General features: G+C 39.8%; 1 protein-coding gene across 12 annotated transcripts in view; it reads left to right on the top strand.

Moving 5' to 3' along the window:
* mycbp2 (MYC binding protein 2) overlaps window positions 1-16,063 on the top strand; it is a 200,926-nt gene that overhangs the window by 50,102 nt on the left and 134,761 nt on the right. For all 12 annotated transcript variants that reach the window (XM_078402308.1, XM_078402313.1, XM_078402303.1 and 9 more), the window contains exons 7-11: window positions 6,200-6,271; window positions 7,301-7,397; window positions 8,260-8,333; window positions 8,470-8,608; window positions 14,626-14,702. In XM_078402308.1, the coding sequence (XP_078258434.1) occupies window positions 6,200-6,271; window positions 7,301-7,397; window positions 8,260-8,333; window positions 8,470-8,608; window positions 14,626-14,702 (459 nt within the window). The remainder of the gene's footprint in view (window positions 1-6,199; window positions 6,272-7,300; window positions 7,398-8,259; window positions 8,334-8,469; window positions 8,609-14,625; window positions 14,703-16,063) is intronic.

Genomic DNA, 16,063 nt, shown 5'->3' with positions numbered 1-16,063 from the left:
ATTCCTTCTCTCCAGAGATGCTGCCTGTCCCGCTGAGTTACTTCAGCATTTTGTGTCTACCGTTGCATGCAAACAACACTTGCACTTGGGCATACCTGGCTGAGCGCCAAGGCTTTATTGACTTATACTTAGATATGTACGAGGATGTGTTCTTAAAGTGTACAAAACCAAGGTCCTCTATCTAACTGCCCCATTGTGCACTACTATCCCCTGACTGAGGAGTTTTGTGGAGAGCCCTTGACAAATATTCAACATTTTTGATGAAGGCAGATATCGATACTGAAATATGGCTGCTCACTTTCCCCCAGAATATTCTGCAGATGCTTCAAGATTTTCTGGACCCATCTCATTTGGTCCCACAAAATCTGTCTCTCTCCTTGCTAATGAGTAATATCACAATCACTATCTGATCACCCTCCTCGCTGTGTCTCAGAGCCAGTCTTAGTGCATGGGCCTGACTACTGCTTTCTGCTGGGTGGGTGGTGGGGTGGGGGTCATCCACCCCCTGCCTCCTCCACCCTATCTAACAGTACCCTAAAGTGTTTACCTGTTTTCAAGGGAAATATAGGGGATTCCAGTACTCTCTGCCTACTCCCTTTACATTTCCTGATGGTCACCCATCAAAGTTCTGCTTGCACTGCACTATCGGCATGACCACCTTACTAAAACTCTTATCTACGAAGCACTTAACATCCCAGTCGATCCTGAGCTGGTTCAGCTGCAGCTGCAATTTCCTCATGTAATTAGTCAGTAGCTATAGCTGACTGCATTTCCCACATGCGTAGATCTCGGGGACATTGGAAGTCTCCTTGATTTCCCACATCCTGCAGGAGGAAGTGTAAGAAAATAACTGCAGATGCTGGTACAAATCGAAGGTATTTATTCACAAAATGCTGGAGTAACTCAGCAGGTCAGGCAGCATCTCAGGAGAGAAGGAATGGGCAACGTTTTGGGTCGAGATCCTGCAGGAGGAATATATCACTACCTTAAGCCAATGTGGAGGAGGGGCATTCGGGCCATTCTTAGTCACGTGTGTGACCAAAAATGTGAAAAATTGTGGAATACATCTCTTCTAATTCTGAAAGCATTGCAGGTATATTGTTTTGTACTGTATGTATGAGTTGTATATGTCGAAGTTTAACAAGTTAATTTTTTATATATTACGTTGACAATATTTGTTTAGAGGCAAAGGTCAAATATGACTGGTCACGTGTGTGACCTCACGAGGTGATCATGCGTGACCAGTCATATTTGGCCTCTGACCATAAACAAACATTGTCAGCATAACATATAAAACTTTCACTTGATAAACTTCGACATATACAAGTCATATATACAATACAAAACAATACACCTGTAATGCTTTCAGAATTAGAAGAGATGTATTGCACAATTTTTCACATTTTTGGTCACACACGCGACTAAGAATGGCCCATTAGATGTTATTGAGAACTTCAAGACCATGCATTAAGAGAGCACACATGTCCTTTGTGAGGAATGACCACTTCAAAAACTATCCACCCGCGAGTGTGGAAGAGTCTGTGATTCCCACATTAGTCTTTTAAGCAATCTCAGAATCCTCAAAACTGCAGTGGAACCAAGCGTGTTTGATGCCATGGACTGCCGAACAGGAAAAGTGATTTTATTACGTATTGTTCAGTTTTACAGTTGTAAGTTTAAGCGATTTGCATGGACTTTATAAGACCATAAGAAATAAGAATAAGAAGGGCGTGCAGCGTAGGTTCACTAGGTTAATTCCCAGAATGGCGGGACTGTCGTATGTTGAAAGGCTGGAGCAATTAGGCTTGTATACAATGGAATTTAGAAGGATGAGGGGGGATCTTATTGAAACATATAAGATAATTAGGGGATTGGACACATTAGAGGCAGGAAACATGTTCCCAATGTTGGGGGAGTCCAGAACAAGGGGCCACAGTTTAAGAATAAGGGGTAGGCCATTTAGAACGGAGATGAGGAAGAACTTTTTCAGTCAGAGAGTGGTGAAGGTGTGGAATTCTCTGCCTCAGAAGGCAGTGGAGGCCAGTTCGTTGGATGCTTTCAAAAGAGAGCTGGATAGAGCTCTTAAGGATAGCGGAGTGAGGGGGTATGGGGAGAAGGCAGGAACGGGGTACTGATTGAGAGTGATCAACCATGATCGCATTGAATGGCGGTGCTGGCTCGAAGGGCTGAATGGCCTACTCCTGCACCTATTGTCTATTGTCTAAGAATCAGAGATCGTTTCGCTGAACACCTCCACTCTGTCTGGCCTAAATCTACCTGATCTCCCAGTTGCTCAACACTTTAACTCCCCCTCCCATTCCCACACTGACCTTTCGGTCCTGGGCCTCCTCCATTATCAAATTGGAGGAACAGCACTTCATATTTCGCTTAGGTGGCTTACATCCCAGCGGTATGAACATTGACTTCTCCAACTTCAAGTATCCCTTGCTTTCCCTCTCTCTCCATCCCCTCCCCCTTCCCCGTTTCCTACCAGTCATATTGTCTCCGACTACATTTTATCTCTGTACCGCCCACTCCTTCTCTCCAGAGATGCTGCCTGTCCCGCTGAGCATTTTGTGTCTACCTTTGACATTCCTCAAGCTTGCTTTCCTGCCCTTTCCCCATAATGTTTGATTTTCCTTACTGATTAGAAACCTATTTTGGCCTTAAATATATCAAGGAACACTTCGCACACAGTTTCTCATGGCAAGGAATTCCAAAGACCTCCTACCTCGGTTGGAATTGGGCACCCTTTTATTCTGGGACTGTGTCCTCTTATTCTCAATAGATCACCTCTCGTTCCTCTGAGCTCCAATGAGCAGGGTCCCAATCTATTTAACTTTGCTTTATGGGACAACCCCTCCATACCTGATATCAGGGATATGGGACAACCCCTCCATATCTTGTGAACCTTCTCTGAACCACTTCCACTGAAATAATATATTTCCATAAGTAGAGGGATTAAAATTAGTCACAGAAATCTAGATATAATTTTACTCGTGTTTTGTACACTTGCAGCAAGTCTGTTGCTTTTATACTCCAAGCCTCTTGGAAAAATAGGGCAAAGTTCCTTCATCCTTCCCTATTACCTGCAATACTTGAATGCTAAAAAAGACGAAGTCCTGGAGTAACTCAGCAGATCAGGCAGCATCCCTGGAGAAACAGACCCGAAATGTTACCTATCCATGTTCTAAGGGATGCTGCCTGACCTGCTGAGGTCAGGCAGCATCTACTCTACTCTAGCACTTTCTATCCTTTTATGTAATAACCAGTATCTGCAGTTTTTTTGTTTCTACATTTGAATTGTATCTTTGTTTCATGTGTAATGCCACCCGAATTCCTTTGTGCAGCAGCTTTCTGCATTATTTTACTTTTTACTATTACAGGTCCACCACCAATATATATTTTTTGTTGCAACTGTTAGTTTGACACCTCCTTTAATCCAGACAAAATCACGAGAGCGCACTTGGACCCCCCCCCCCCCCAAACAAAATGGCGCCTAGGCCGGATAAGGCAGCTGATCTCAATGTCATTGGGGCTTTTGCGCCGATTGGTGGGTTGAATTTACCCCTTGTGGCTCAGGCTCTGGTACACCAGCCCAACTGGAGCCAGCAGATATGTTCCCATAGCCAACCTCCGAGGCCGTAATGGCGGGCCTGTATCTCGGTCCTTTGGTGGCCGAGGCCAGTTCTGGTATTGTTGGACTCCTCAGGGAGGACATGACCTCTGTTGGTCCGGCAAAACGGAGAATCCAGAAAGGCTCTGTAACTTAGGCTGCCATAAAATTGATGGTGGACCTGTCCTGTTATTTTGTTCTTTGTTTCAAAATGAACAGCTTAACACTTTAAATCCCCTTCCCATTCCCACACTGACCTTTCTGTCCTAGGCCTCCTCCATTGTCAGAGTGAGGCTAATTGCAAATTAGAGGAACAACATCTCATATTTTGCTTGGCCAGCTTCCAACCCAGTAGTATGAACCCCTGCACTCCCTCTCACTCCATTCCTCCCCACCCAAGTTGCACCAGGTTACCGTTCTCATCTAGCATAAAGGTAACAATGGCATGTTTCCTTTATCATCGTTACTTTTTTGCAAACCTTTCATTCATTTTTCTATATCTCTTCATTACTGTCTATATCTCATGGTTTTCATTTGGGGAAAAAAGAGAAGATTTGGCTTTTTTTAAATTTAGTATGGTGATGAGATTTATCAGGCTCTCATAATTATAGTATATTTAGGGGAATTTCATGATTTTGGTATTGTAAATAACAATGTGTTTGTTTGAAAAATCACCATTAAATGATTTACACTTGTGTTCCCAACCAGTGTAAAAGAATTATCAGTGGTTTGTGACTAGAACTGCTCGATTGAAATGTTTTCTTGTGGATTGACAAGCAATTGGACGATGACCTCTTCAAATTAGATAAATAAAAATGAAAAGGAAAATTATGCAGAAAATGTGTACATGGAAATATTCAGTCAAAATTATTGAGAACCAAAGGTATTTCAATGTGGGAGGGCTTTGGTGAGATCAGATCTAGAGGATTGTATATGGTTTTGATCATCTTATCTAAGAAAAAAATACTTGCTAGAGAGAGAATGTGATAAAGATTTAGCAGTCTGATTTCTGGAATAATTGAAATAGAAATTGGATCACCTGGGCCTGAATTCATATTTTAAAAGAATGAGGGTTATTTAATTGAAATATAGGAAATTCTGACTGGATTCTCTCGACAGGTTGAATGCAGGGAGGATATTTTCACATGTTAGTGATCTAGAATTTGGGGTTCAAGATGGAGTTGTAGTTAAGGAATTATGACTGAGATTCCTTTTTTTCGAGGATGGTGAACTTGTGGAATTCATTCTCAGAGGGTTGAGGAATATGAGACGTGGCAGTATGATATTAGAAAACATAGAAAAATAGTAGGCCATTCGGCCCTTCGAGCCAGCACCACCCATTCAATATGATCATGGGTGATCATCTAAAATCAGTACCCCGTTCCTGCTTTTTCCCCATTGCCTTCTGTGGCAGAGAATTCCACTGCCTTCTGTGGCAGCGTATTGATAGATGTATTGAAAGGTGGAATAAGTCACAAGCAAGTTTACTCAGTTTCAGTTATAGTTTTTTAGGTTTTCTTTTGTCAAACACTTTCTGGACAAATGTTGCTGGTTTACAAGGTTGTGTGATGCTGTTGTCCTTGCACACTATTGTGTTCACCTCTGAATCCTTGTTCCAGTGGTCTCCTGCCAAGATAAATGAACTCATCCAATGCTTTGTTGTGCATATCCGAACTTGTTCTGAGTTGTATTTGTCCATTGCCTTAGATATGCTAACCTATTTTGACATCTTGTTCACCAGTAATATTCTCGTGCTCATAGTCATTCCTTGGGTCACTCCTTCCCTAGCTTTCTCGTATTCTCAGCTATGCAACTTCCCAGAATTCTGCATTCCTCCGATACTGAACTTGTGCCTTAACCACCTTGGCCATATACTCAGAATTCCCTGTCTGTTAAAGTTCTGTGACATATTTGAAGCAAAGTTGGAAAGTCTTCAGCTGCATTTATGCTTTCTAAGAGATTCTGTTATTTAATTGCCCCATTTCCTGATATAAGCCATTAACGAAGAAAAACCTTGCCTCCTGATGCATTCAGCTGTTCATCATGCCTCATTACTTTTCAGTTCTCAAGTTTAATTTGATCGGATCTTTCATGATAGGATCCAACTTGCTATAAAATATCTGCACATGAGCACCTTTTGTATCCAGATATTTGTATGACTTCCCTGTTTTCATATACTCTTCAACAGGGTTTGGGACGTCATTTTTCAGCTGTAGATGTTAGTCAGGCCATATTTGTATGACTACATACAGTTCTGAGCCACCTGCTATAGGAAGGATGTCATTGAACTGAAAAGGGTGCAAAAGCAAGGAAGCCACCCACCACTCTTCCGAGTTAGTCTAGTACTTTGTATTTTGCTCAAGCTTCCAGCATCTGCAGTTCATTGTGCCTCCATAACAGGAATATGATTCAGGACCATTGGCATTGGGGATAGGCCTGTCAACTTTTAAAAACTTTTTACTAATTTATATTAACAAAAATATTAGGAATTAAGGTAATCCTCACTGTTGAGACTTTACTGTGTACATTACTACTTTAACTTCATATAAGTAAAACAAAATTTATATTTTCATTTTTTAAAAGGGCCATGTGTACAACTCAACCTCCCGGATAAGGAAAAGGAAGGACAGAAGATCATGGCTAGGGTTTGCACAGGTATGTCAAATTTTTAAAATCTCATTACACCAATGAGCTTGTTTTTATTTCTTAATCTGTTAGTCATTCCAAAGATTTTGATCCTGCACTGTTAAATGCATCAGCAAAATTGCTAATTGTGTATTTTTCACTATCAAAGGCAACTTGTAGGGTAGAAAACATAATTGTAATTTTTGAACATAAAAAAATTGAACATGTCTTTGGCTTTAAATGTCTGTACTGAACATAATGCTAGGACAAACTCTTATCTGCCTGATGTGTTCCAGATCCTTTCAGTTCCTGCATATTCATGTACCTATGCAAAAGCCACTTAAATGCCAGTATCGTAGCTGCCTCTGCTACCACCACTTGCAGCATGTTCCATGCACCCACCGCTGTGTGTGTGTGTGCGTGCGGGCGGGCGGGCGTGCGTGTGCGCGCGTAAAAAAAATTAATATATTTTTAAAATTAGCCCTGCACATCTCTTAAACATTACCCCATTCCCCTTAAAGATATACCCTCTAGTATTTGACATTTCCATCTTGGAGGGGTGGGGGAGGTGGAGAAGGTTTTGTCTGTCTTAATTGAGCACGCTACCCTCATCAATCACCGTTGGGAAAGAGTTAAAACAATCCTTTGCTCATTCTTTTTTTTAAGTAACTGAATGGAAACAATTTTTAATGTGTATTTACACTGTGTAGGATCAAGTTATTCCTGACATTTTGAATATGTTCTATTGTATGCACACTTTCAACTTTATGGTGGAAAGTGCAGTGTTGTCTCTAAAATTTTAAGTGACAATTCAGATTACAGAAGACATCAACAATATGCATTCTTTCATGCTGAATGATTTAATGTAATCATTGTTGATATGAGCCATAGTCAGCTATTCAAACATGTATTTAACATGTGATTGCAACAGTTTGAGAAATGTTTACATACAAATATTAATTCTGTTATTGCTTTGCTTTATTTTTGAAACAAGCTATTTTGGACCAAAAAAATAATGGCAATCCAAGCTATGATTATTATTATTGTCTGTTTTTGTAGGGTTCTTTACTATACAGGGATTTAAATAACCATAATACGACAGCAATGTCCATCAACCCAGAAACCCTGGAACAAGAAAGCACAGTTAATCTTCCAGGTATGTCACTGAAAACCGTTATATTAAATAGGTGGGGGAAAGACAATGAGAGCTATATTCACAATTCTACTGCGATTGTAATTTTATGAAAAATGGCCTTTCAATGATGGATATGTTTTATAAAGGAGGTTCCAAGATTTTGTATTTTGCAGTAAATTTCTACTTGGAAATTAATGGACTGAGTGCAGCGCAACAGGGTATGGGCAGCAGTGAAAAATGTATTGATCTGCCTAGTCTTTTATCTTATCTTGATCTGCTGCCCACACATTTAATTCCAAGCATAATCTGCTGCCCACCAGTTTAATTCCAAGCATAATTTTAAACAATCGGATTAATTCCAACCAGGTGTTCAAAGAGAGGTCATCATAGATTATTTTTAATGTTGACTGTTCACCTTTCGAGTAATTAAACAATGCAGGAAGCCATTTTGGCCCATTTTTAACTCCTGTGAATATTATCCAGTTTGCACCACTTCCATTTTCTTTCCAAATAGCATCGTTTTTTTTTGTTGTTACAACTGTTGTACAACTTTTTCCTATTAAATCTTTTTCCCTTCACCTTGAACTTATGTCCTCCGGTCCTCGATTCCCCTACTCTGGGCAAAAGACTCTGTGTATCTACCCGATCTATTCCTCTCGTGATTTTGTAAATCTCTATAAGATCTCCCCTCATCCTCCTGCGTTCCATGGAATAGAGACCCAGCCTAGTCAACCTCTCCCAATAGCTCACACCCTCTAGTCCTGGCAACATCCTCGTAAATCTTTTCTAAACCCTTTCAAGCTTGACAATATCTTTCCTAAACTAAATTGCAAAATGTTTGGTGCTGAGGACTATAAACAAACAGATTAAAAATTACTTTCAGGTTGTCAACCTGGAGGACAGAACATTCTATTCACAGATGGAGAATACATCAATCAGATTACGGCGTCAAAAGATGCAAGTATATTTTTTGTAACCATGTTTCAAACAATTTTGATTAAAAGATTTTTTTGTGATTGCTATCTAGTTGGATAATCTGTAATGGCAATAAAACATCTACCCAAGGTAATCTGCAATGCTTTTTTTCTTGCAGGATGGTTTTGTAGTTCGGATATATACAACAAACACTGAGCCTGTACTTCAACAGGAGCTGCAGCTCAAGTTAGCCAGGAAGTGTCTACATGCTTGTGGCCTCTCTTTATTTGATCTGGAGAAAGACTTGCACATCATTAGTAAGGATTCATGATTTATGATTTGCTTTCAGGCATGGAAATATTTGAAGTATTTAGAGGCTGATTCTGTTTTAGTATGTTCATCTTGCCTATACGTGATTCCTTCCCAGAATTTGGGGGGAACATTTCCAGAAAAGACCATAATGAGTAAACTTGCATTTTGACATAATGATGACAGGTGCTAACACCGGATACGTTCTATCCAGCTCCTTCCACTGTTCTGTGTAACCACATCACAAACACTTAAAGCAACAAATGGTGTTAATTTTTGCCTAAAGACGACAGGAACTTAAGTTCAACGGACATCAATCTTCAGTATAAGAAAATAACTGCAGATGCTGGTAGAAATCGATTTATTCACAAAATGCTGGAGTAACTCAGCAGGTCAATCTTCCACTTCCAGTCTTGATGAAGACAGTTGTCCAGTCCACTCCCTATGACTGCATTTTAAATGTGATTTATATTTCTAATGAGCTAACTGGGTTTCTAAAGCTTTGCAAATGTCATCAAATGAAAGAAGGCAAGATAAGCTTGTAGCATGTGGGCTATTCTCAATTGTTTGTCACCCAGATATGCCAACCCTGATATCCCCATACCGACAGAGTGCAACCTATCTAAAGCTACCTAGTTAACATAGAACAGTATAGTACAGGAACAGGCCACTTGGCCCACAATGTCTGTGCCAAACATAATGTCAAATTAAACTCATCTCCTCTGCCAGCATGTGATCCATATCCTTCCATTTCTTGCAAATCCATGTGTCTACCTACAAGCCCCTTAAATGGCACTATTGTATCAGTCTCCACCGTTCCAAGCACCCACCCCTCTCTGTTTCAAAAAACCTTTCCTACCATCCTCTTTAAACTTTGCCCTTCTCATCTTAAAGCTATGTCTTCTAGTATTTGATATTTCCAACCTAGGAAAACAGTTCTGACTGTCCACCTTTTCAATGCCTCTCATAATATTTTTTATTTCTATCAAGTTTCCCTTCAGCCTCCGACGCTCCAGGAAAAAGAAAGTCTTAGGTTTGACCAACCTCTCCTTCTAGACAAGATGGACCAAAAAAACTGGAGTAACTCAGCAGGGCAGGCAGCATCACTGGAGAGAAGGAATGGGCGACGTTTCGGGTCGAGACCCTTCTTCAGACTAGTCTGGGATTAGGGAAACGAGAGATATAGATGATGATGTCGAGAGATAAAGAACAATGAATGAAAGATATGCAAAAAAGTAAAGATGATAAAGGAAACAGGCCATTGCTAACTGTTTGTTGGATGAAAACGAGAAGCTCGTGTGACTTGCTTGGGGGAGGGATAGAGAGAGAAGGAATGTCAGGGCTACCTGAAGTTAGAAAAATCAATATTCATACCACTGGGCTGTAAGCTGCCCAAGCAAAATATTAGATGCTGTTCCTCTAATTTGCATTTAACTTCACTCTGACAAGGGACCCTGTCCAGGGACCCTGACAGTCCTTTCAGGTAAGGCAGAGGTTCACTTGCACCTCCTCCAACCTCATCTACTGTATCCATTGTTCAAGATGTGGACTCTTGTACATCAGCGAGACCAAATGTAGACTGGATGGTGGTTTCGCTGAACACCTTTGCTCAGTCCGCCTGAACCTACCTGATCTCCCGGTTGCGAAACACTTCAATTCTCCTTCTCATTCCCACACAGACCTTTATGTCCTAAGTCTCCTCCATTGTCAGAGTGAGGCTAATACAAATTGGAGGAACAGCATCTCATATTTCGCTTGGGCAGCTTACAGCCCAGTGGTATGAATAATCCTGCAATATGACCTCCTGCCTCTTATATTCAATGAACCTAACCTATGAAGGCAAGTTCCTTTGCTTTAGATTTCCTATCGAACAGGCAGTAGGATAAAAGTCTTCAAAATGTTTCCTGTAATTAAGAAAATACGAGGTGACTGTATCTCGGATGAAACAATTGTCATTTGCCTGCACAAAGATGATTTGCTGTACAAAACAACTGATCATTTCTGACTGATAGAGGTATTGTTGTTTGTACAGAGTCATGGATTAGAAATTGTGGGTGGGATGAAATAGAGAATATATAAAATCGCAAAGATTGAAATATTTGCTTGCGTGTTAGCTGCACCACTGTAGCCACTTGTACACATCTCGCATGGGCGAGTGCAAAGTTGGACACATGTTTTGTTGACTTCTGCAGATAGTTTGCTATCTCCAATGTTAACTCCATTTGTTAACAGGCAAGCTTTGAGGTTCACAAATGAACCTAATTCATAAGCACAGAGAAGGTCTGTTGAGTCATAGTCTACTACTTTATAGTAATCCTACACTTATTCCATTTTGTCCTCACCAAATACCCATCATTCCTCTGCACTGAACCGTTTATACACTATGACCATACACTATCCTTATACACTATTCACAATGTAGAATGGTTAAATAGCCTACGCATTTTAGTTTTTTAGATTAGAAATGCAGCATGAAACAGGCCCACCGAGTCCATGCCGACCATCAATCATCTGGTCATACTATTTTTGTTATCCGACCATTGCATCCATTAGGGGCACACGAGGGGCAATTTTACAGGCGTCAAATAACGTATAAACCCACAAGTCTTTCGGATGTGGGAGGAAACGAGCACCCGGAGGAAACCCATGCAGTCACAGGGAGAATGTGCAAACTCCAGACAAATAGCATCCGAGGTCAGGATTGAAACTGGATCTCTGGTGCTGTGAGGCACTATCAGCTCTATCAGCTGTGCAACACAATTGGCTCAGTTACCCCACAGGTTCCAATTAAATCTTTCTCCTCACACCCTAAACCAATGTCCTCTGGTTCTCGATTTCAATACTGGGCAAAAGACAATGCGTCTACCCGATCTATTCTTCTCATGATTTTGTACATCTCTATAAGATCACCCCTTATTCTCTTGTGCTCCAAGGAATAAAGCCCTAGCCTTATCAACCTCCCCCTATAGCTCAGGGCCTTGAGTCTTGGCAACATCCTCATAAATCTTCTTTGCACCCTTTCCAGCTTGACAACATCATTCTTATAACATGTTGACCTAAACTGAACCCAATACTCCAAATGTGGCCTCAGCAACGTCTGGTATAACAGTCATATGACCTCCCAACTTCTATAATCTATGCTCTGACTGATGAAGGCCAATGAGCCGAAAGCCTTCTTAACCACCCTATATACCCACAGGTATATACTTCAAAGTCCCTCTGCACTCTGAGATCCCTCTGCTCTACAACACTCCCAAGAGATTCACCATTCACTGTGTAGGTCCTACCCATGTTAGACTATTGGGAAAATACTGCTCTTCTAATTCCCGTTGACTATTCGGAAGCCTGTAGTGCACACCCAACAAGGTAATCATCCCTTTCGTGTTTTTCAACTCCATATAGCCTTACTAGATGAGCCGTCCGTAATATCACTTCTGACCACTCCCGTGACATCCTCCTTAACCAATAAAGCAACATCCCTTACTCTTATCCCCAGCTCGCTCTTTCCTGAAGCACCTGTAGCCTGGAACATTAAACTGCCAATCCTGACCCTCTCTTAACCAGGTTTCTGCAATGGCTACAACATCCCAATTGCACATACCTATCCATGCCCCAAGTCCATCTGTCTTACTCTTTAGACCTCTGCACTTATTTTAATGCAAATTTAAACTAACAGTCCTTCCTCGCTCCTTGCCTTACTCCTGTCTATTCTGTCCACTAAACCTTCTCTCATCATCCTCCATACCATACTAACATATGATGAGTGTTTGAAGGCAGTGGGCCAGTACTCGCTGAAGTTTAGAAGGATGAGGGGGAACCTCATTGAAACTTTCGGAATAGTGAAAGGCCTGGATGGAGTGAATGTGGAGAGGATGTTTCTATTAGTGGGAGAGTCTAGGACCAGAGGCCATTGCCTCAGAATAAAAGGACGTACCTTTTCATTGTCACACACAGCTGTGGAGGCCAGGTAAATGGATATTTTTATGGTGGAGATTGATTGATTCTTGATTAGCAAAGGTGTCGGATTATGGGGAGAAGGCAGGAGAATGGGGTTGAGTGGGAAAGATAGATCAGCCATGATTGAATGGCAGAGTAGACTAGATAAGCCCAATGGCTGATTTCTGCTCCTATAACTTGAGAACCTCTAACCTCTCACCGGCCTCTGTCCTGTATAGGATCCGACACCCCCCCCCCCCCCCCCCCCCCCCTGTCAATCTATTGAAAAACCCATTGTGTAGCTCTACTAGTTGTGTGACTGTGCCACCCAAGGTTTTGCAGGGGTGTACATAGGTACAATCAGTTCAAACTCAAGTACAATAGATACAGGAAAGGAGAAGATACATTGTGTAGGGCAGAACACTGAAGTGAACTTGCTAGGAAGAAAAAAACGGTTGATTTTCTTACTCGGGCTTGCACATCTTCTTGATTCTCCTTTGTTGATAGCTTCTCAAATTTTTTGCCACCTCTCCTTTTATGGCTCTTCACTCATGTGATGGTTCACAGATGGTTTCCTTTTCCCTTTTTTAAAATTCTCTAATTAGGGTTCTGAGAAGTATCCTAGGATATCTTTGTGTTAAAAGATTTTGAATGAATAGCAACTAGGGTGCTGTGGGTCATCCCAGCACCCTTGAGATGGGAATAGAAAACATGGATCTGAAACTTCAGAGTTTGTGTTGTAATACTTGATAGAAGAATCTACTTGAGCTTTGGATCATATTTAATATAATCATATTTAATAATTTTTTACTTTGATTGCAAACGCCCTTGCAGAAAATAGCTAATTGAGCAAAAAGTGGCGTATAACGGGCAGAGAAACCTAATATTATGTTTAGAATTTAAATATCTGTAATTGAATTGCTGAGAAGGTTGACACATTACATTGCTAAGCTTTCTGTGTCATGCTGGTTTTGTGAATATGCAATCTTGTATCAACATTTATTCAGTATCAGAAGTGAAGCTATAATTTGCAACAGCATGGTGATACAGCTTGTGTTTTAATCATTAATTCCTGGTATATTTTCAATTATTGTTTTGCTTGCTGTAATACATTTATTTTGCTGAAACTCTTTAATGAGATGGTGAGCATAATGTTTCTTAAGAGCAATGCAGGTTTGTGCTGCTGGGGACTAAATAATCTTGGTTTGCCATTCACTAACCTATTTGTCATTACCATCTCAGCTTTTTCAATTACCATATGCGACAACAATTTTGGATAGTTAAATGCAACAACTTGGCCAGTGTAGATCTCAGAATATTAGACAAAAATATAAATAAACGAATGGCAATAAGACTATAATTACATAGTGTTCTTGCTGTTGACTAACAATCAGAAGCTTCGACAAGATGGTGATAATTTAATGAGATCAAATCCAACTTTGCTGTTTTGGAATTCTAATTCTGCTTATTAAATCCAATAATGTATCAGTTAAATCATGCAAAAACCAATCTGATTACTGTTCTTTAGAAGCAAAAGTTACCCATCTTGCCTAATCTGGTTGTATGTGACAAGACTACAGGTGCACAGTTTAAGTATAACTGCTATTGGAATTGCCTCACAAATTGTTAAATTCAAGGACATTTCAGGGGAAGCAAATGCTGGCCTTGCCACTGATTCCTACATTTCTTCAAAAGGAAAAGTAACACAATTTTTGGCTGTTGCTTTGTTCTGCTCTAAGTCGCTCTTGCATTCGTGACTTCACCATATTTGCGTGTTTGCCCTTTTTCCACGATCACATTTTGTTTGCATTGTGCTCTGAATTGTGTTTACCAAGATCTCCCTCTAAAGGGGGAAGGGAGGGAGAAGAAAAAAGTGCCAACCAATTATTTTTTTAAGTGACTATTGTTTAACGATTAATGCCCTTTTTGAACATCTTTGCTGTTTGAAAATGGCAAATCAATTTATTTATCTAAACACAGGTTTATAGATTTAATGTACCACTAAGATCTTGACATCATGCTGAGGGATTTGCAGCAGTTTTGAATATTATGTATGTCTGACATCCTTCCACAAATATATTGTTACCAGATACAGGATTTGATGAGGAGTCAGCTTTCGTTGGAGCAGGTCGAGAATTTGCACTAATGAAAAGCGCTAATGGAAAGGTATGTATAAAGGTTTAATGGTTTGGAGCTTTTTTGTCTGTTTTTTGGTAATGGTGTTTATTAAATGTTTTTATAGTTCTGCTAAAGTAATTGGTGTATAGTGATGCTTAATACATTAATTCCTTGTGCTGATATAATTTCTTTTTCATTGATCATGTACTTATCATTGGAGGATGGAAGCCTATTCCCTTTCATATTTCACTAGCGACATCGAATGGAGAATGTAATTGGGTATAAAGTTGATTTTAGTTTTCTTCCTCCTTCACCTGCAGTGAAAGTTTGGTATAGAAACATGCAACCATTGGAAGCAGTGGCATCTTTATGTAACAACATTTGATTCATGCAAAAAAAGTCCAAGGGTGCTGTTGTTCAGGTTTTCAATATCTTCAATGAAGTCATCAAAAAAATTCAAAATATATTAATTATGATTCATTTTATGGGTTGATTCATTCGATCAGGTATTTATTTATACAATAAATTTGTTTTCAAGAGAGAGTTAGATTTAGCTCTTGGGGCTAAGGGAATCAAGGGATATAGGGATAAAGCCAGAACGGGTTACTGAATTTGGATGATCAGCCATGATCATATTGAATGGCAGTGCTGGCTCGAAGGGCCGAATGGCCTACTCCTGCACCTATTTTCTATGTTTCTATAACTAGAAAGAAAGCATGTTGGAATTTTTCAGACATGTATACTCAGTGGTTTTTCAAATTTTACGTTTTACACCTATTATTAACTGTTCAAGTTGTTGAAAAGCCTTCTCTGGGATCCTGCATGTAAACCAGTGCCAGCGGTGTCATTTCCTATGCGGAAGCATTTGTGATCTATACTGCAGAAAAGCCGGTTATCTTGCAACAACCATGTGAATTGGCTATTGTCTTTAATTTTTTTGTTTGTTTTCAGTCTATGAAATTCTACTTTTTGAAAGAAAAATTATACCATTCTTATTAAAAGAAAAAGTAAACTAGGAACTATGACAAGTTGTTTTAGAATTGGAAAAGAAAGTATAAATTTGGAATGGTTGGGGTTTAAGAATTAAAATCTGACATTGAAGTGAATCAAGATTGTGTTCATAGCATTGTATTTCCAGTGGGTTTAAATCAGATTGATAAAGTTGCCCTGTAATAAGAAAACCTGAACTGAAAGCAGCAATAATTAGACTGACTGTCTGATTCTCATGAGACTTTAATGAAGATATAGAATTTAAGTTGCTTTTTTTGTGTGTAGTATGTATAAAAGTGAGATTATCAATTCACTTTTTTTGGTGAATTCGTGCAAATGTAGATGAAGTTTTTTAATCACGTTATGTGATAATTGGTACCAAATGATTTTTGTGGTGCTAAAAATGTAATTCGATTCCT

This window comes from Rhinoraja longicauda, chromosome 7 (assembly GCF_053455715.1).
Source record: "Rhinoraja longicauda isolate Sanriku21f chromosome 7, sRhiLon1.1, whole genome shotgun sequence".
NCBI classification, from domain to species: Eukaryota; Metazoa; Chordata; class Chondrichthyes; order Rajiformes; family Arhynchobatidae; genus Rhinoraja; species Rhinoraja longicauda.
The sequence above is the reverse complement of the archived record's forward strand: the minus strand, read 5'-3'. Positions and strand labels throughout refer to the sequence as shown.